Source organism: Podarcis vaucheri (genome assembly GCF_965113315.1).
Source record: "Podarcis vaucheri genome assembly, chromosome: 6".
Lineage (NCBI taxonomy): Eukaryota > Metazoa > Chordata > Lepidosauria > Squamata > Lacertidae > Podarcis > Podarcis vaucheri.
Genome location: NC_138764.1, coordinates 42,996,395 through 43,017,859, shown reverse-complemented (window position 1 = coordinate 43,017,859; position 21,465 = coordinate 42,996,395). Strand labels below are relative to the sequence as shown.

Below are 21,465 nucleotides of genomic sequence, written 5' to 3'. Positions count from 1 at the left end.
AAATTGTAACTCACCATAGGAAACCTTAATAATGTTGTAGAAACCTAGAAGGTGGTCATCCCAATGTGTCCTAAGCATTCGCAAAACCAAACATTAGGACAACAAAAGTCAATCCCTTGTGACTTCAGCATGTAACGATAAACCATATTTTAAAAGGCCACATGAGTCATCCCAATGAAGTTAAGCAATTTATTTGATTTGGCTGCTATTGTGTTTGGATTCTAGTTATAGTTTTAGTTATAGTTCCATAAAGACGAAATGTGATGTCCTCTTTTATAGCCTATGTAGAATTTCAATGCAAATAAAATGGATTTGCCAAAGTTATGTTTTAACTATATCTAACTACATTTTGATGGGGGTGGGTTTGAAGATTTTCTTCTGCAGTCTTAATATATCTTTAAATTATATTTTAATGTATTATGTTTCTAATTGTCATGAAACAAATATGATTGTATCAGCTTTTTTAAGTAAGAAAAGCAACTTAAAGAGAATACATCATTGATGTTCGTATCACAGTTGATTCAAACATTTTACACTGTATCACACAGTACATCCACAAATAACCTTCTTAAATTAAAAAAATAATAATCCTAGAGTAGCCTCATGGACATTTGTCAGAAAATAACAAATTTGTGACAATTAAATACATGCATTTAAGCATCCCTTTGTGTCTTTTACATCTAGTTTTGTGTGAGGATAGAAAAGAATCCAGGCCTTGGATTTAGTATCAGTGGAGGAATAAGTGGACAAGGAAATCCATTCAAACCTTCTGACAAGGTAAGGTAGTAATTTCTTTTGCTTGAATTAGTGACCAGATAATGCAGTTTGAACATTTAGGGTAGTTAAAGTTCAGATATTCATGACATCTGTTCCTTTGCTTGCAATTAAAATGTAATCAAGATAAGGAGCTGAAGAAAACAGGTTCCCCTACTGTGTATTATGATCCCAAAACATCCTTTGGCTAGGGATACATGTCACTGAATGTCTGCAAAAATGTGTTGCCAGAAAATTCTGGGATTGTAGAGACGGGGGGCTATCACTTTACACTTTTACAACTACCCTGGTTAGTCAGTAAATGAGAATAGGGCCCCATTAGCTGAAGTGGTGCTTCAGGTTAAGAACAGTTTCAGGTTAAGAACGGACCTCCGGAACAAATTAAGTACTTAACCCGAGGTACCACTGTAGATGAAATTTTAGATGTTTGTAGAACCATTATAGATGTTTTTTTCCCTATGGATTTTGAACTCAAATAAGCAGCAATGTAATAGCATGAATAAGCAATATGAGATATTTTGGAATGTATTCATTGTCAAGAACAGTTTGCTAGGCTGTTAGTTTATAAATTTTGACTAAGATGTATTCCACTAGCTCTACACTAAGCAAGCTCTCATACTATTTTAGCAAAAATGTTAATAATAGCAATCATTTAGCATATAAAAATCATCAATCAATGCTAAAGCATTGATAAATGTACTGATTTTTACCTTATTTCTAAAGTAGCTAAAATGCCATACTGCCTATTTTTAATTTGTCTTACGATAGCATAGTTAAATTCTTTATCAGTTGTTTTGACATTTCATATATCTACAAATTATGGTTGCACCACTTCTATCTAATCCCTCTGGTAGAACTAGATGTTATGATAAACATGAAGCAGTCGTTTCTAGTTTTCTTCTCTACAGTTACTGGTTTGCCTGTAACACTAAACCAGGCATAGGCAAATTTGGCCCTCCAGATGTTTTGGGACTACAACTCCCATCATCCCTGACAACTGGTCCTGTTAGCTAGGGATGGTGGGAGTTGTAGTCCCAAAACATCTGGAGGGCCGAGTTTGCCTATGCCTGCACTACATCATGGCTTAAAGTCACCCTACATCATTTTCTTCAGAGGAATGAGCTGTAAACCTTTTGTGGAAGCAGATTCAGTGCAGATCTATTGCTCTTCATTCTTAAAGACTCTTTTGTAAAAACAGTTGGTGTTATGGAGGCAGATAGGCAAGATAAGGCCCAAGGCCAGATAAGGCAGTAGGTTGTGTTTTGTGGCAGAGATCCAAATCACTACAGGGAGAACATACATATGTGCAGTAGGGCTTCAGAGGTTCTGCTTTCTGATCCATAACATCCTTAAGAGTAAGAATGCACCATGACATATATTTACTTCAGCAATGAACTGTTGGTTTGATCACAGGCTTCTTTTTCTAAATTATAAGTAGATGTTGTCTAGTACAGAACTTGTAATATTCAGCAAGTAGGCTGGATTCCAGCTAGTGTAGCACATAGGCATATTAATAATTGCAGTCCACTTAGTTCATATACAAACCTTTAGCCTAGTTGGTTATAGTTTCCTAACCTCTGTTACTTCTGACTTATAGGGTATCTTTGTTACTAGGGTTCAGCCTGATGGACCAGCATCCAACCTGCTCCAGCCTGGTGATAAGATTATTCAAGTAAGCAAAATCTTTTAATTAACAAAAGCATGGATTCAGTGCAAATATTCCTTCACATGTGCATGCTACGGTATTGTTCTTTTCCCTGCCTTCCCATAGTAACCTTTAGATGACCTCAGGTGGGGATTCAGGTTTGGGAGGAACGGCAATGTGCACTGGTGAAAACAACCCCCTTGTGAGTAGGTGTGAGCCCAGTGGTGGAAAGGGTGGCTTAAGTAGTCTTTGGGGCACATGAAGGAGAAAAATGGCTAGTGTGCCAGAGACGAATTAGTTGCTTCCTTTGCAGGTTTAGGTACTTGTTACATCTCTGACCCAGTTGTGGACTGGATTCTGCAAGTTGGAGAATGACCCTTTTTTTTACTTGATTTCCATGAAACAATGTAAAGTTTGCCCAGTCTGAAGTTTTCCTGAATATATATTGCTAACATACAGAACTTTGTGTTTTACTCCTTCATGTGTTTTTTTTTTTTTTTTTTTTTGCATTGGCTCCATTTAAACTGAAGCCACCTGGGGAGAAGCCTGTGTGCAACTGATGTCAGAAACAGTGGTGAAATCAGGGCAACGATCCACATCATTCTCCCCCTCCTCCCTTAACTATGATTTTGTGGTAATAAAATTGAAAAGAACACAAAAGAGCCAAATATTTTTGAAGAAGGGGTTTTGTTTGATTTTTAGGTTATAATGAAATGTAGTGTGACTAGATTGCAACCTCTGGGATTTTTGAATTATTTACAAAACGTTCATGCTAACACAGGGACACATCCAGTTTACTTTTCTTCATGCTCAAAACAAAACTCAAAATGTAGCTTAGACCATTGCTAATGACAGGGATGGTCCTGGGCAAGTTTCCCTATTACAGTTATTTTTTTATTTCTCTTTTTATTTGTTTACACTTTTTTCCATGCTTTTCACTATTCGTTGCTGTTCTTCAATATTAAAATTAGAGCATGGAAGAGATACTGTTAAAGCATTTGTTCAAAACAGATCTTAGCAAAAATAATTTAGATACCTTGTGCTATGGTTTGCTCAGGCTTCACGCATTCTGTCTGAGTCAGTTGCTTCTGCAATAATGAAAGGCAAGCCTGCAGCCAACTTTTTTCAGTGGTCATATCCATATCAGAAGCACTCCGAAGCACCTCCTGCTTTCTGCTGATTTCTCCTGTGCAAGTCCCTCATCTGTCTGCACTGCAGAACAGGACAGTTGCAGAAGGATATTGGGCCTCAATATCTTTCCAATTCCTAGGGCACAATGTTATGTCCACAACAGGGAAAGAGCTAGGGAGCATCCATCTGAATGTGCCTATTTTATTTATGGATCTTGCTGAGATAACAGTTATCATGGTGGTCACCTACTGAATCAATTCACAATGGTCGCCTGACACCAGTTTTGCCATTGCAACACATTCCATTATAAAGGGCATACAAGAAAAATAGTGTCAGTTAAATGATAATTATTTTAAAGGGTCTTTTGTTACAATGTTTGGTTTAGCAGCATGGTTTACAGTTAGGTGATCAGTAAGTTTGCCTACCTATACGCAACTGTTTAACCACCAGCAGGACATGAAGCAGGGAGTTGTATGGGAGAAGGGAGTCCTTAACTTGATAATTTGCTAGGTACCACAACAGATAAGTTTTGTGAACTGGCCCACAGAATGGCATTCGAGTCCATAAGTACAGCAACTCACTAAGTTTATATCAAATATATGATTATTGTGCAGCATTTGTTTCACTTTTATAAATGGCTTGTCTCTTTGAGAATGGAACTTTTGTTAATGAAATAAGAAAAAACAAGCTCCTCTTGTGCTTGTTTCCCCCCCGTAGGTGCCCGTCATGCATCCTGCATTCATTCTCCTACTTTCTCACTTATTCATTTATCTGTACAAATATTGCGCATCTCTTCTTCCTTCTCTCTTGTTCACTGTAGGCCCATCTCCTTTTCTCTATATTATTAACAGAGCACATGTTCTTGGGTTCTATAGAGAAAAAGAAGGAAATCCACAAATGCTTAAAAAAAATAAACTTAACATCTGAATTTGCAAACAAAGGATATTTTCTACATTTGTTTCAGGTGTTATTTACTGTTAGCTTTATCTGATTATAGTATACTGTAACTAGTTTGATTACTGAAGTAACTTGTAGAGCATGTAATTTCCCTGGTGTTCTGTGAATCTGTGGATAACCTTAAGAGGGGAACAAGAATTTACTGGCAGACCTGGATTGGAACTCTGGCTACTTCTAAACAACTTCAGAGGGGGGTGCAATTTTCAGGGCAGGGAAGTTGCAGGAGAGAAGAGGTAGGTGATGTGAGTTTAGCAGCTTTCCCCTCCTTCCTCAGCTGTTTCTTCACTCCAGCCCCAACCCCAGTGTATTTAGCAACCCCAGTTTGAGGAAGAGAGGGAAGTGCAGGGCAGGACCTACTTGCCACTTCTCCCTTGCAAATCGTACCCTCTTTTTGTTTTCGGCTTTTAAGTAGCAACTGGCTGTCCAGACCTTTATCTGCTGTTGAACACCTAGTTTATCCTAACAGGGTTATTTGAAGCTCCTGAATATAATTCACCTTCCCCATTACATTCCCTTTATATGGTGGAAAACTGAGTTCCATGTTCCATTATTCTAATCACCAAAGGGACTTCCTACAAGTATTATTGTGCAGAGAGCTAGCCTGCCTATGAGGCGGGGTAAGTTAGTCACTTGAGAAGACGCCCTTATGGAGTTTGCCTGCTCCCCATCATGGGGGCGGCAGCAGGGTATTTTGCCTCAGGTGCCAAAATGCTTCAGGCTGCCCCTGGTGGTACAAGCTTGGAATAGGGCACAAGAGGTTGAGCAATCTACAGTGACTCAAGTCAATGTGATTTGGTATGTTCTAAGATGCTGAGAGACTGGAAACCTCTGAGGTAGTAGTTGGCTCCTACCTGGTGGGAATGAGGTTTGTAAGACACCTGGTGGAGCACAAAAGAGAGGTGCAAAGTGTGTACTAGGCCCTGGAGGCTGCAGGGGTCACTGGTGCAGCACTTCAGTGTACAAGGATGAATTTGATATTTCTGTTCTTGCCACAAAAACTTGCCACAATGTACTCAAGTGGCACACAACTGCTTGAAGAGGATGTGTGAACTCCAGAGAAACTCCTTTGTCAGTTTAACAGAGCTTGTAGGACGCTTAAGGAATTTGAGCTGCCACCTAGGATAGCAGTCTGAAAATAATTTTGCATAAAAATGTTAATCAAATTAGTTGTGACAACTTCAGGCTTTACTAAATCATATGGTAAGTCAGAAAGCTGAAGCAACACCATCTTATTGCCTTAGGTAATATATATTAAACAGATAATAATGATGGGAATAATTCAACTTACTGAATATTTCAGCATCAGCATATCTCTGAAACAGTATTTCATTCCAGCATAAAAGTAATAAGTAAGGGAATTGCATACTTGGCATGAATTCTCATGATACCGTTTTTCAGTAGCCATTCACTTAATGTAAGTCCTGAATTTTATTGGAGTATTTTGCTCACTAGAAATATCAACAAGAAAAAATATTCTGAGGTCATATGCAGTGTTTTAACCACTGTTAGAGAGCTAAGGTTAAATGCAAAACTACAAGTGACATGGAAGAAGAAGAAGAAGAAGAAGAAGAAGAAGAAGAAGAAGAAGAAGAAGAAGAAGAAGAAATAGTTACAATTGGATGGGAGCAGAAACATAAAGTATAGATGTATCTTTCTCATTTCAGAGCTAATTTTAGCTGGCAGAAGGGCTGCTATAATTGGGAAAATGACATTGTGAGGAAATGTCACTGCCTCCCCCCCCAAAAAAAAATGCCCCAACTGCCCACATTCTTCAAGAAGGGCAGAAACAAAAAGAAATGCATCAAATTTGTAATGTGAGCTACTTTCCCACTGATACCTGGTCACCTTTGCTTTTTTTACATTGTGGTTTTATGTTGTGAACTGACCTAAGATCGAAAGGTATAGGGTTGTGTACAAATTTAATAAATACAATAAATAAAAATAATAATATGCCACTACAGCAAAAATCAGTGACTAAAATGTTATCTCAAAAGTGCAGAAAAACTATTAAGCCAACTGCATCTACAGTACATGGCAATACTAACAAATTTAAGATACTGAAACAGAAATGCAAATGAAACAACTTATATTGTTTTTAAGTGTTGTGATTGGCACAGACAATTAAACATAAAAATGTATTAATGATAATACATTTTAAAATAATAAATTTATTTATTAAATTTCTAAACCATCATTTATCCAAGTGCAAAAAGGTTTACAGTAGAAAAATACAAAAATACATAACAAAACCCCACCACAGTTTAAAAGGTCTGCAAGTAGAGTAATATTTTTGCCTGGCACCTAAATACAGTGGTGCCCCGCAAGACGAATGCCTCGCAAGACGAAAAACTCGCTAGACGAAAGGGTTTTCCGTTGTTGCGTTGCTTCGCTAGACGAATTTCCCTATGGGCTTGCTTCGCAAGACGAAAACGTCTTGCGCTTTTTTTTTAAAGCCGCTTGAAGAGGCGCAGTTGTGACGGACCGTGCTTTGCAAGACGAAAAACATCGCAAGACGAAAAGACTCGCAGAACGAATTCTTTTCGTCTTGCGAGGCACCACTGTATATTTAATGACGGCACCAGGCAATCATCCCTGGGGAGAACATTCCAGAAGTGGGGAGCCACTGCAGAAAAGGCCTGTTTCCATGTTGCCACCCTCTGGACCTCTCCTTTAGGAGACACACAAAGAAGGGCCTCTAATGAGGATTGCAGGGTTCAGGTCAGTTCACAGGGGGAAAGGCAGCCCCATGAAAGGGATTGCAGCTTACCCCCCTCCAGTTTGTGTAGTGAATACTGCAAACTAGAAAACACCAGGGAAGCACACAGTATGTCCAATACCGTCTAAATTTATTTATCTGTTTTCAGGTTTTTTGTTTTATTTATTAAAATTGATTATAGCTAGCATCCAAAATGATCAGTTGATGCATAAAAGGTAAAGGGATCCCTGACCGTTAGGTCCAGTCGCGGACGACTCTGGGGTTGCGGCACTCATCCCGCTTTACTGGCCGAGGGAGCCGGCAAACAGCTTCTGGGTCATGTGGCCAGAATGATTAAGCCGCTTCTGGCGAACCAGAGCAGCGCACAGAAATGCCGTTTACCTTCCCACCGGAAGGTACCTATTTATCTATTTGCAGTTCGACGTGCTTTCGAACTGCTAGGTTGGCAGGAGCAGGGACTGAGCAACAGAAGCTCACCCTGTCGCAGGGATTCGAACCACAGACCTTCTGATTGGCAAGCCCTAGGCTCTGTGGTTTAACGCACAGCGCCACCCACGTCCCTAAGCTGATACATAAACCCTGCAAAAATAAGTAGAATTTACAATAGAGCTGAGCTCTTCTCACAGTTGTGCTAGAGTTCTATTAATTTCAGTGGTGAAATCTCCCAGTAGATTGTGTGCATAATCAAATCCACTCCATCATAATCCAGTGTAATTAGATTGAATGTTAACTTTTCCAAAATCCGAGGCAATAATTCAATCTTTTACTAAGTCAGAAAACACTGGCGATGTATATTGACTACATAGCAAATCAATGTAAAGTTGATGAATGTAGCTCATTCATGTTTCCCTTTATCTGGAGCTACTTTATAGCAGTGCTTGCAATGTCAGATTTACTGAACTTTTCAGCAAAGGAATATGGAATTGAGTCAAAGTGGTCAATTTTTCTTAATTTCCTTATGGACATTGAGCTGCTTAATCTGGATAATTCATGACACAAGAAGTAACAGTTAACAAGGAGAAAGTCGCAAATAAAAATCCTTGTACTGCTTAATGCAAACCTTACATGTTCCAAAGTATCAGCAGTCCTTTTGCAGTACTATGCCTTCTTCTTGAGGGGAAGAGAGATGGATAAACTGCAAAATGGCCGTCAACATATGCTCCCTTCTTCTACATCACATTGGCTGAATTTTCTGGTTTCACATGCTGAGCATTAGACGTATGTTCCTTTGCCAGGAATACTTGGTAGCTTTGCTGCTGAAATCTGTCAGTTGCAGAAAATACCTGACTGCCTAAGAAAGATCTGCTGAGGAACAGACTAAACCAGAGTATAGAAAGAAGAGGAGCATTTATCCACCCCCTGTCCTATCTAGGGGATGACTGGGTCCCAGGAGTGCCTTGCTCATGATACTTTTGTCTCCGAGATCAGGTTGGTAGTCCGAGAACAAGGGTAGTTTCTTATCTAATTCATATGTGAGTACGTTCAAAAGTATATTTGCAGTGTGGAATAGATATAGTAAACACTTCCTCGTGACTTTACCACACCAAGATGAACATAGGAATTGGATCTTTCCTGTTTTGTACAGTACTATAGAGAGTGTGGAAAGGAAAGTCTTAAACTTCTATTGATATGAATCCTTGACCATTCTGCTTTAAAATCTCTTCCATGACTTCCCAGCTTGTAATCCAAGTTTAGCTTGTAATAGTTAAAGCTGGCCAGACTTTATTTAAATCCCGCCTTTCCTCCATTGAGCACAAGGATGCATGCGTAGTTCTTTGTCTCCCCATTTTATCTTCACAACAACCCTGTGAATTAGGTTAGGTTGACAGTGACTTGCCCAAGGTCCCTACTACATCTCTACTTGGCTGAATATGGGAAATGCCTCAGTTGAAAAGCGCTGTGTTTAAGGTGTCATGGAATGATAGCTACCTTTGTAGTGATTAATCTTTAATAGCTCATTCAACAAGTCATAGCTGAATGCAAGTGATGAACATGTATTTGTAAACTTGTCCTTATTCTAGGATCATAGTAAGCCATCAAGTCAAACAACCAATAGTCACCACTCAGCAAACCTTTTTGTGAAATAGCTCCTATTCCAATTTGTGAAATAGCACTTCGAAATCCCCCCAGCAATCTTGATATTTATTATTGATTGATCGATTATTTAAAATCAATTTAAACAAGTTTTAATAATCATTACTATAATTGATGTCTTGTATATTTTTATCCAGTATGTAGCTTCCTAGAGACTCTAATATGTAAATATCATTACTAATAAGCAATATCGTTAGACATTCTATCACTTTTTGGTTTTCTAGGTAGATACAATAGTTGCAAATATATCATTGTTTGCGAAATCCTTGAGAAAGAATGGTTGGATTCAAAAAATACACTGGATTAGCAATGAAACCTCCTCTGCACTTGTTGAGTTCCACCTTCTACATCACTTCTGTTCTCTCTAATCCATTTTCCATGAGCTTGCTTGTTGTTCATCAGCAACTATATTTATTTACTTATTGTTTTGCATTAATGCTATTTCCAAGAAAGATCTTTTTCAAACTTCAGTCGTACTGAAGAGTGATATGAAAGCCAAACTAAACATCATGTGTCAGTTCCGGATGTGGGTTAAACCCTTGCCTGCCCCAGTTACATATAACGTGAGGTCATCTTACCTTTAGAGCAGGTTTCGCCGCCTTGCCATCACTCCCCTCCGCTGTGTTTCACCTCAGCTGAGTTTCAGAGCTGGAAGTTAACTCAGCTGTGAGAGAAGTGCTTGAGTAAGTGGCTGGGGGAGGTACACAGCAGTCACAGCAAAAGTTCAGCTTCCCATACCCACACACCAGTACAGCTCCAACTCAAACCTGCCTTTTATATGACTGGGGTCAAGTTGGGATTTTACAAATGGGTCTGTCACCATCACATCTAGTGCTGAATAACCTTTTTCCCACGGGAACTCACCTCTGGCATAAAACCAACGCAGAATTATTAAACTAAACTAAACTATCAAGCACATCCGTGTCATGTGAACTTAACCATTATGTGTGTTCCTTAGCATATGGATTATGTCGTGGGTTTTCAGTATAAACTGCTGGCATTCAAGTACCAAGAAAGCAGGCAGTGGCAAAGTAGCCAAACCACAGCCACAATACTTTCCTTTTTCAGATTTCAGAACCTGGTTATTACCCTGACTACTGGCCAACAAACCTGGGGTGGTTTCATGGTAAGTCTCACAATGAGTATAAGCTTGAAGTATTTATTTTTTTTGTAAACCAAAGTTAGCAAATGAGGTTCTGAAATATATTTGTTCTTATTACAGATGGCACTGAGTACACATGAAGCACTGGATATCTCTTAAACCCAGTTTCAAAATCCAGGGTCTTGTTCCCTGAACAAAACAATGCCTCACTCAATCTGCTATAATGCATCATCAAACGTCTGAGTTAAGGAACTTGAGATATAAATATATATTGTTTGCCTGCCTCATGTATTGATATAGATCATCAGCAAAGAACTTTTTTTTCATCACAAGACTACCTTCTGATTTTTTTTTTAATGACAAATATGTCAATAACTCCCACGATATAAAGTAATTGATGCTGTTTCAAGTAAATCTCAAGGCCAAACCATAGGAAAATGGAACATGTATTCCCAACCCCAGAAGTCCAGCATGCAGTTCTTATGAAAGGCAACTACTCTTTAGGTTTATGTTGGAGAGGAATCATATATGATCTGTTGGTTCATTATCAGAGCTCTGTTTAAATTACCATCTTTCACTACAGTGGAAAAATAATATTTTTGACATCAAATACTGCTATCAATATTCACGGCATACATTGGTATCTGTAAGGAAACAACCTTGTGAGCTTCAAGTGTAATGGTGCCCCTTCAAGGTGGAACCAAGTAGGCTAGGATGCACTGACTACACCTCACCTTTGAAAGTTGAATGGGTCTATGTTTCACTGTAACTCTAATTTGGATTTCTATGCTTTTGATAGAATTATAATTTATGTGCCCTTTAATTCTGCCCTAAATAATCCATTTGATTTAGGATTCCTTTTTGTTTTTCTGCCCCAGTTTGTGCCACCATCCTATAGCATGTGCTATTATACCAGTGAATCCTTAAGAACTCATGTTCGTATACTTTTTGTAGCCAACTGCATCTAATTATCAGGTAAAGGTTGTAAAAGGAGGAAGGCTGCAAGCTTGCTTAAAAGGTAAATCACTCCTGCCGACGTACCATGTGTCAGATGATCCACGCTGCATGTTTAGGAATCATGTTCTGATCTTTTGATGTACCCCTTGGATAAAAAAACACATGTTATTGGCCCTTTGCGCTGCATCATGTTCAGGTAAACAGAACCAAAAATAATAATGGGTTCACTCATTTTCAGTCAGCAATCCATCTGAAATCCTCCCCCCGCCCCCAAGACCAATAGGATTACTCTGGAGGTAACTGGATGGAGAAATGTGCCCTGTTAAGAGTTTTTCAGTCCTTCAGTTGGAAGCCAAAATTAGGCCATCAGGATACGAGAAAGGGACATGCAGACAGATGTTTTGCACTTAAGGCCATTTACTGCAACATGACAGACTATCAGCCTTTACAGAAAACAAACAAACCTAAAATCTAAATGGAGTCCAGCTTCAGGCTGGCTCTCAGAAAATATTCCTCTGAGGTTTTGCACACTAAATCCAAGGCTTTGCTGAATGTCTTTGATCTGTCTGGAATTTGTACTCTTTCTCTTAAATTATTTTCCTGCTATTTGTTAAAACATTTAAATTAATAAAAGAATTTTCTCTTTAGTGTGTGGGCTCTCTGTTCCTTATAATTTTTCTTATTCCTTGCCTGCCTGATTATGCTTATACTTTCAACACTGTGTTGCAACTTTTACAAGTTTCCCCCCACTACCACTCTGTACACACAGACCTAATAAAAGACCCTAAACTAGTCATCTCCTTGGAAGCATGGAAAGATCTCGCACACATCCTGCACTTCACCATCTACAGGTGCTTCTCTGTTTGGTTAAATATGGGGAACAGCTCTCTGCATAATGAAGGAAGTAAATGTGGAAGTCTGGACCTGCAGTTCTGCGTACATAACTCTGAATATGAATTACAGCGATCGTATCTGTTGGGAATCAAAAAGTGCCTTAGGGACGCAAATCAGTTCATTCGGATTTTTTGAGTGGCTGCCCTTCACATTACTGAGTTACTGTGGCTCAGTGCCTAGTGTGTTAGACTTTGGTTGGGGAAGAGCTAAACCGAAATCCTCACTGACTATCTTGGGTTTCTGTCTGTCTGTGTTTTGGGGGGTGCGGTGCAGAAGGAGAAGCATGCATGGAGCAATGGGGTCTTTGGAGGAAAAGGTGGGATAAAGCATGTAGTACCATAAATACCTTTTAAAACAGCTCTATTTTAATTGCAGTTTGCCAAGGCAGATGATCTTGGACTCCTTTGGGAGGTGGGCTGGATAAAACTGAATAAATGTGGGTTGTGCTATTCAGTAACACAGATTCAAATACACTAGATCGCAGCCACCGACACATTGTTATAAACTGTTTTTCCAGGACAGCATTTCTACATACATTCTGACATACATTTCTAACTTGCCTTGTCAAAAATTTGGACTAAAGTATTTGTAAATGAGTGAGCATTTCTACAATGCTGGTCACCAGACTTGAGTTTAGAAGAAGGACTAGGGAAATGAATAAGACCCTCCTATGAAAATAATACTGGGCCTGTTCAGATATGGTTTGACCATCATATGGCTTGTTTCATTCCCACTCGTATGCTCTGATTTATTTCCTTATCTTCCTGGTTTGAGTAAACCAGTTTTCATCCAAGCCAGAATTGGAATTTACAGATTGTGAAGTAAATAATGGTGTGTGCAAACCAAGGAGGATGGAAATTTGAACATGAGAGGGAAAGCTCCATCAGCCAGACCATGATTTCGCCATTATCTCCCAACAACTCTGGTACTAAAGAAATGCCAAGGACCTTGGGGAAAGGACTGGTATTTGTGATGTCTCTTGGAAAACACTGGATTTGCTCTTACAGGCATAGAAAATGAACTGAAATATCTGATAAGGGTTTGTTTGGTTACTTTTTACCAAAGTTGTTTAACTTCTGCAGATGATGGTTTGAGCTATGGCACAGCATGCAGAATGCAATAAATATGCTTAATTCGTGCATACAATGGAAAGAAAAACAGTAACTGGTATATTATATCAATATGCAAGAAATAAACTTGTCAACAGTTTCAACTATTTTAGAATGTTAAGAATGAAAAATGAAGGTGGTAATAAAAAATCCTAAAATAAACATACAAATTCTGAATCTGTTATGATTTTATTTTGCTGAATCTAATATAGATATAATGAGTATGATGCACAATGAATGGCCATTCTGAAAGGAGAACTCAAAAAGATATTTTGGTGCCTGAATTCCTGTTACTAGAAAGAAACCTAAATATATTCTGAAGCTCAGGCATATTAATAACTAGTGCAGACTGTGAGGGCACTTTAGCGGTACCGCCCCCAAAGCATGTGACATCTCTCCCTAAAATTATGTTCTGCAGACATCTTGGTCAGTTCTGACACCATTGTGTTAGCTTCTGTTTACTGCATATGAAGTGCTAATCTGGATTAAAGAGGCTCTATGGGGGTGGGGAAACTGGTTATATGGCAAATACTTGGGTCAAGATGTTGAAGTCAAGATCTCCAGGTTTCTTCTAACTCAGATGCTTTGAAAGCAATTATCATCCGAAGCCAGCATCAGTTTTTCCTTAACAGACCCTTGAATTTCCACAAATGCTATATACCAAATCTTGTCACCTTCACAGAACGTGTTGAAGTCTTAACTGAAGTCTTATATAAACTGCATTGCATTCTCATTTTGATGAAATCTTCAGAGTATGAGACCTTGAAGAATGAAGAATATTTTATTTTGATTTGACAAACACAAGAGTTTTGCTATTCTGGACTGGCATTGTATTTGATGACTTGTAGAACAGAGCATATTACACATGTGTACAATTGTATCCATTAACAAGTAATCTTAACAGGGAATTTGGATCCCTGACAAAGTTGGTTTTCATTTTCTAAGCTTTTATGTTATAGATAAAATCATGGAAATAGGCAAACCATGTTTGTTCTGAAATCCATGGCCGGTGTACCTGCTTGGCACTTCAAAACTACTTCTGCAGTATCTTACCCTTCTACTTCAATACTGGCACTTCTTTTTTTCCTTCTCTTGTCCTGCTGCCTTTGCTTTGAAAAACAAAGTCAATTATCAAATACAGTGGTACCTTGGGTTAAGTACTTAATTCGTTCCGGAGGTCTGTTCTTAACCTGAAACTGTTCTTAACCTGAAGCACTACTTTAGCTTATGAGGCCTCCTGCTGCTTCCGCGCCGCCAGAGCAAGATTTCTGTTCTCATCCTGAAGCAAAGTTCTTAACCTGAGGTACTATTTCTGGGTTAGCAGAGTCTGTAACCTGAGTCGTATGTAACCCGAGGTACCACTGTAAAGCAAAATGTGTTAATTTTACATGCAGTACATGCGTATTCTCAGCTTGGCTTTTGTACAAGGGCTCAAACATGCCCAGCTTATAAATTATAGTTGTTGTCATTGAATAGTTGTTCTTTTCACAAACCCTGACCTAAACCTCACACAGCAGCAACAGTGTGCACTTAAGGATCTCTTTGGCTAATAGATCACCAGCATCGGTGCCGACATTGAAGGCAGGACTGACCAAACTCAAGCGCTCTGAACTCATGCTTGCAGCTCTCTTTACCACACTAATACACTATTAGGTAATGTGGATTAGTCCAACAAGGATAACACTCATCCAAGTAGAGTTGCGGGTTGTAGTTATTTATTCTTATGAGACACTTGCATACACAGAAACCAATGTGATCAGGATGGAAACCTGAGTAGCTTCTTTCCAAGAGCAAGTCTCCTTGCTGAATGGAGACAGACCCCTGGAAACTGAAAATTATAAACCCAAGTAAATTGGTATAAGGTGGAAATAAACAAGAGAGCAATAGATGACTACACCAATACGGGGTTGCATAGACTTTTGGAAAACCAAAATTTGAATGGAGCTTTTACTGGGATAACCTTTCAGCTGATTTTTATACACTTGTAGGATTTCAGTTGATTTTACAGCTGTATTTCCTATGTAGGCACAATGGATATCTAGTTATAATTTTTTCTCTTTTGTCTGTTACAGGCAAATGGACACAGTTTTGTACATATGGAACATGAAAAAGCTGTACTACTACTGAAGAGTTTCCAGAATACAGTAGACCTAGTTATTCAACGTGAGCTTACTGTCTAAATATTTTTTATAAATAGTAAAATATGTCTAGCCAGATCTAATGTTTAATTAAATAAAAATTTATATACATATATATATATAAATAAATGAATATATATATATATGGGGGGAAATTGCCAATTGCTGGACCAATGGCAAACATAGTGCCAAATGTATAATATATGTTAGTACTGATCATTGGGAGGGATATCTATATAAATGTAACTTCCATGGGATTACATATTAGTTCTCATTGTAAGCCTCTGTGCGTTGGTACCAGCTTTTTTTCAAGATGATTTTTAATTATTTCTAGATGTCATGTAGTTTCAGAACACAGAAGCACACACAAGCTATTTACAAATTATTCCATCCATCAAAAAACAGGCTGCATGCACACCACACCTTTAAAAGACATGACACCCACCTACCCCAATAGCCTTGTGAGGGATAAACTACAATTCCCAGAATACTCTGGGGGAAGCCATGCCCTTTTAAGGTAGTGTGTGTACCCAGCCACAGCCTCAAAGTTCTTCATGGCTTTAGGAAGAAAACTATTTAAAACTGTAATTCCCACAAAGTCTAAAGTCAAAAATAATGGATTATTAAATAGTATTTTTATAGACACTTAAAATGAAATCTATATAAAAATTAACCTGTAGTCCTATATCCACTTACCTGAGAATGAATTCCATTGCACTTAATGGGGCTTTCTTCTGAGGAGACATTTATAGAATTGCACTTTAAAATTTTGGGCCTGATACAACTAAATATTTGTGCTAGCGGGAGACAGTAAATGAGCTCTGCTAGTGCAACAGGGCTCCCCCCTATTTCTGGCCACCCAATCAGCTTGGGGAGGGCAGAGGAGAGGGAGATCTTTCTGACTGGCAAGCAAAAATGCTTGTGCTGACAGAACAAACGTAATGGTGAGACACTGAATTCCTCCCTTTGCCTTTTTAAATTTCATGGGTGGTGTTCCACTGTTTTGCTCAGAGTTGTAATGTCTAAGTTAATAATTTTCATTGATTTCAATGCATCTATTCTGAGTAAAACTTAACCGAATAGCACCCAATGCCTTACAGGATTGATTTAAGGTATTCCTTGAGCTGGGAGAGGGTGTCACACACGCAAAACTGAGCTTCAGTGTGTATACTGTTATTTGAAAAGCTCATCTCCTGCCCTTCATATGTATTTGCATCACTCAGGGTAGCTTGAAATAATACAACCATATAAACCAATACAACAAAGACAGGCACAGCTGATGATGATCATGATAAGATGCACCACACAGCAGGCGTAAATATATAGTGAGATATGATATAATGAGGGAATATAATGTGGGTATGACCACAGAGGTAGGGTTTTTTGCCGCTTCCCATCCAATATTCAATGTTCAGCCTGGAACATGACATGGAAGGGAGCCTTCGAAGCAAATCTTAGGCAACAGGCAACCTAGGAGGGGGAGAGATGGTCCCTCAGGGATCCTTTAGGGCAGTGATGAGGAGGAACCTCTTTGGCCCTCAGATTCTCCCTAGGCCACACACTGCCCAACTAGAATGTGTCTCTGAGCTGTGCTAAGGCCTCTTGCTTGCCTGGAGATAAAAATGTGGGTGCCTGTGTAAACCTCTGCCTTTCTCATGGGCTTGCATGGCTGGAATGTAGTCTAGTGTACAAAAGTCTCACATCCTTTGTTCAGCCCACCTGTCCTCCGGCCCCACCCGCCACTAACATGTGGCCCCTGGAAGGTTGCCCATGAGGTAATGCAGCCCTCAGTTTGAAAAAGGTTTACCATGTTTGCTGTTAGGGCTTCAAAGATAATTACCAGAACTTTGAATTGTGTCCAGAAAGGAATTAGCAAGAAGGGGATGTGCTCTTTCTTACCACAATCATAGGGACGCGGGTGGCGCTTTGGTCTAAACCAGTGAGCCTAAGGCTTGCCGATCGGAAGGTCGGCAATTTGAATCCCTATGAAGGGGTGAGCTCCCATTGCTCGGTCCCAGCTCCTGCCCACCTAGCAGTTCGAAAGCACGTCAAAGTACCTAAGGGTCGGGGGTACCTTTACCTTTACCACAATCATGTGACATGGTTTAGGGTTATACAAAGAATAGTCACAGCTAATCTGAATATTTGTAACCTAAAATGCACTCCTTCCATGCCATTTCCCATGTTCCAAGCTCAGACCCTCCTATTGCAAAAATATGCTCAGCTCAAATTCTTAATGAACAACATGCTTTATTTGATGAAATATGTGTAGGAGGTAATCCACAAGGTGGCAGTTAATGAAGGGGAACAGTGTGCAAATCACTTAATATTGCTTATCAATAGAAGAACCATTACTGTAGCTAATTAAAAGTGGTTTAGCCCTAATGTAATTCAGTTCTCTTAGCACTTTACACAAGCAATAACGTTTCTGAATTTACATTATAATTAAACTATTTAAAATATTTATATGACACCTTCTCCTAGGTTCAAGACAGTTGGCAATGAAATATAAAACCATAAAATAACTCAGGATAGCCTTATGACTAAACAGAATGTGGTTTCAGCTCAACTGTTTTATCAAATCAGATAATGATGACAGGTTGCTTAATTAACAAGTGGGGATAAAGTTGGAAGCCAGGGAGATGGCCTGGGAATCATATGTTCTTGCTCTTTGTTTCGTAGCAAGAATGGAGAATAAGATGTTATTTCTTTTGCATGCTGTGGGCCTGTAGTGATCTTTGAATCCCAGATCAATGATCTAAAACTTCAAATGCTATGAAACTTACTAGTCCTCCTATCCAGATGGGGATCCTATGTTTTAAAATTCATTTGTTTTCATTTTTGATAATGATTTAAAAATACAGTGAAATCCAAAAGTTGACATTTATTCTACACTTCTTTAGAATTTGACTCTGCTGCATTGGTTGCCATGGCACCAGTTCTGTTAGCAACAGTTCTTAAAGGTTTATTTACCAACTCTCACATTAGAGCTACACTGTAAGTAAAATAAAGGGAAAGGCTGACATTCCTTCAATTCAGCACAACAGCTGTTCAGGAAAACATAATGTGTATGGAGCATCACTACATGGAGGCAGTGACACAAGCTTGTTATGTATCTATGCATGCAGGCAGAACATACACTTGTAGGGGGAAAACTCATATGTGTTTAAAAACGGTAGATGGCAAGAGTCATGTGCTTTTCTCCCGCAAGAGGGGGAATGCCTCTTGCAGTATAGACGTCTGTTCTTACAACTGCATGCTTTTTGGTTTGGAACCATTGTTCTTACCTATATGCAAATTTTTATTTATATATGAGCTATAACACATGACCGCCAGATAACTCAGGCAACCACCATAATTAAGACTCAAAGTCATGTGTTCTGCTTATAGCCACGTGCTGCAACAATTGCAGAAACCCTATGACTACAAATATAGGTAGTCAAAATGTAACTTCTGCCGTTACTGGGTTTGCCACTACACTAATCTCTTTCTTCCCTCATGGAACTCAAGTTAGCATACATCTTGTTTCCATGTGATGTCCCATCTAAGCATCACACGCTTTCTCAGTGATGATGCTTCCATTTTGGAACCAACACCACCCCTCCATGATACCTAAATCTTGTTAAGTTTTAGATATCTGGTAATTCACACAGGCACATAGCAAGATCTGATGCCAGTATTGTTATTTTTAGGTGGCTGGCTCTATGCTTCATTTTAGTAACTGTATTGTGAATTTGAAACTGTTTTGTTGTAACTCGCCCAGAAATTGCTGTGCAATGAGACTAGATGAGAAATGTTTCCCAAAAAAGGGCAGACTTCTTAGCTACATTGGTTGCATCAAGTCCCTCTGGATGGTGCCCTGTATGACCAGTGCCGTTTTTTCTAGAAAAAGAGATACTGGAACTCACCATGAATGACTCCCTTCTTCTCTTATGATGGCAATGGCACCCACCTGAGAGGTGCCAGAACTGAGTTCCAGTGAGTTCTGGCTGGAAAAAAAAGCCCTGCTTGTGACCAATTTATAAATAAAAGATGGAACAGTAGTTAATTTAAAAACAAAAACCTATTATAAACCTTGTGCCTAGGATATCTGGAATGAAAGCTATGTTCCACAAAGGATAGTGTTCTTTATCCTACCACTCTCTGCTTCCTTTTCTTGCAGCAGCAGTGCCTACCTATTTACCAAACTAAAACCAGTAGTTTCAGCGTGGTACAGAGCTAACTTGTGAGTGTACTGAGTTCTGTGTCTGACTGCAATACATGCCTCTCTAAGAAATAATCATGCAAATCACAGAAATATAAGCAAAATGCTAATCCCTGCTAATGTTCAGAATGTATCATTGTCAACAGCAACAGTGTTTAGTAACATTGATTCGGTTTTTCCATGTTTACAGCTTTCATGTACTTTTGAGGCAAAATTAAGATGGAACTCAAATAGTAACTTACACTTTCACAAAACATTTTTTCTTCCTTTAGGAATTGCTGTTGAATATTTTCAGTTCCATTTTTTCCTTTGCTCATGGTCTTCGTTATTGCATTGTGTTCTAAGTATAAGATAAGAATAAAATCTATTTCTAAACCAGTAATTTGGATTGGATTTACATGTAGTGAAGGTGGGTTAATGAACGACAGTTTTTGCTATGCCCAACAACAATGGTAGTCATATTTGTGCAGCCCAATACTGACACCCAAAGGCAAAGCCTAGTTTTCCTCAGCACACACATTTTTAATAGCCAGATTTCTAACGCTCTATACAATGGCAGAATTTTAACTCAGACTTTTAGAATGAGTCATCCTTACTAGTCTTTTTGAACTTTTCAGATGCGCATTAAGTCAAACACAAAACATGTATAATACACACCATTTTACTCCATCTAGAATTTTCATGCCCTCTTGTAAAAGCTTTTATTCTTAACATCAAGAAGCCACACCAGTTCAGCACAAGAGGCTGAATTTTTATAAACTGGGGCCTTTTCCTGCCTCTTTGCTAGCTTAGGTGGCTTAACACTGGGCAAGACAAAGACTTATTAAGTTACATTTTTCTACTTGTGAGTACTGTAATCAAGTCAAAAACAACTTACTTTATTACAAATTTTACCATTTTATAAAACACATGTTTAATTATAGAGATAGCTGTATTGTAATTAATATTTTGAGAAAATTGTGATTTTGAGCTTAAATTATATACAGAACTGTCATTTTTGTATGTGTTACAAAGATTGCTATATGAAGAACTGTACTTTTCAGTTTAATTACAATATCATTGTAAATATGGCTGAATGAAGAACCACTTACTACTCTATGAACATAGATTGTGAATGTATTTCAATGTCTTTGCAGTATACAGATTTACTGAACTTGGAAGCTGCTTCATTTTACGTGCAAAAAGGTACTTTAAAACTATATTTTAAATCTATTGATTCAGTGAAATCAATTATCTTTCATTTGCACATGCAGGTGGTATCGCTCCCATTTTAATTTGTGTATTGACACTAACTGGTAAGGTGCATATTGTGTCTAGAATGCATTTTGCAGATGCTTTCTGTACATAAAAAGAATACAGGGACTCAAACAATGCTGTGCAGCGTATAGCAGAGCCATTTTCGGCTTTGATGTACTCAACCTTTTTCAGTATTAAAAAAAGTGTTTTGAATAATATATTAAAAAGTCTATTGTATAAATAAAGGCACCTTATTGTAAGTACTTTGTGCGGGAGTCTTGCAATCACTTTTTTTTTAAAAGACAACTATTTCACTTTTGCTAATTCATAGAAACACCACCAAACTTTTTGCCAGGCCTCTTATTATTATTTTACTTCCTCAATCCAAGTGCATCAGAAGTACAGAACTATAAATGCATTCGCCAACATAAAAAGACGCTGTTAGCTTTTCAGGTTGTTCTCACTACCTAGGGGTTAGGACTTGCAGAGAATGGTACAGTACAATGGT

At 38.6% G+C, this 21,465-nt stretch overlaps 2 protein-coding genes across 18 annotated transcripts in view; one reads left to right on the top strand and one right to left on the bottom strand.

Annotated features, from left to right (window-relative positions):
• The window catches only part of LRRC7 (leucine rich repeat containing 7), a 202,083-nt gene that overhangs the window by 161,831 nt on the left and 18,787 nt on the right, over positions 1-21,465 (top strand). For 5 of the 15 annotated variants that reach the window (XM_082227221.1, XM_082227222.1, XM_082227227.1 and 2 more), the window contains 3 exons: positions 685-777; positions 2,372-2,446; positions 15,452-15,542. In XM_082227221.1, coding sequence (XP_082083347.1) covers positions 685-777; positions 2,372-2,446; positions 15,452-15,542 — 259 coding nt within the window. Of the gene's footprint in view, positions 1-684; positions 778-2,371; positions 2,447-10,385; positions 10,444-10,539; positions 12,024-15,451; positions 21,218-21,465 lie in introns of those variants that run through there. The other 10 variants (XM_082227216.1, XM_082227212.1, XM_082227213.1 and 7 more) reach the window with 7 other exon arrangements.
• Positions 14,306-21,465, bottom strand: part of LRRC40 (leucine rich repeat containing 40) — a gene marked incomplete at its 3' end in the record, with an annotated part of 30,571 nt that continues 23,411 nt past the window's right edge. The window contains exon 16 of one of the 3 annotated variants that reach the window (XM_082227277.1): positions 14,306-14,488. Coding sequence is in view for 2 of the 3 variants with exons in the window: in XM_082227275.1 (XP_082083401.1) it covers positions 19,300-19,399 (100 nt within the window). Of the gene's footprint in view, positions 14,489-17,747; positions 20,062-21,465 lie in introns of those variants that run through there. The other 2 variants (XM_082227276.1, XM_082227275.1) reach the window with 2 other exon arrangements.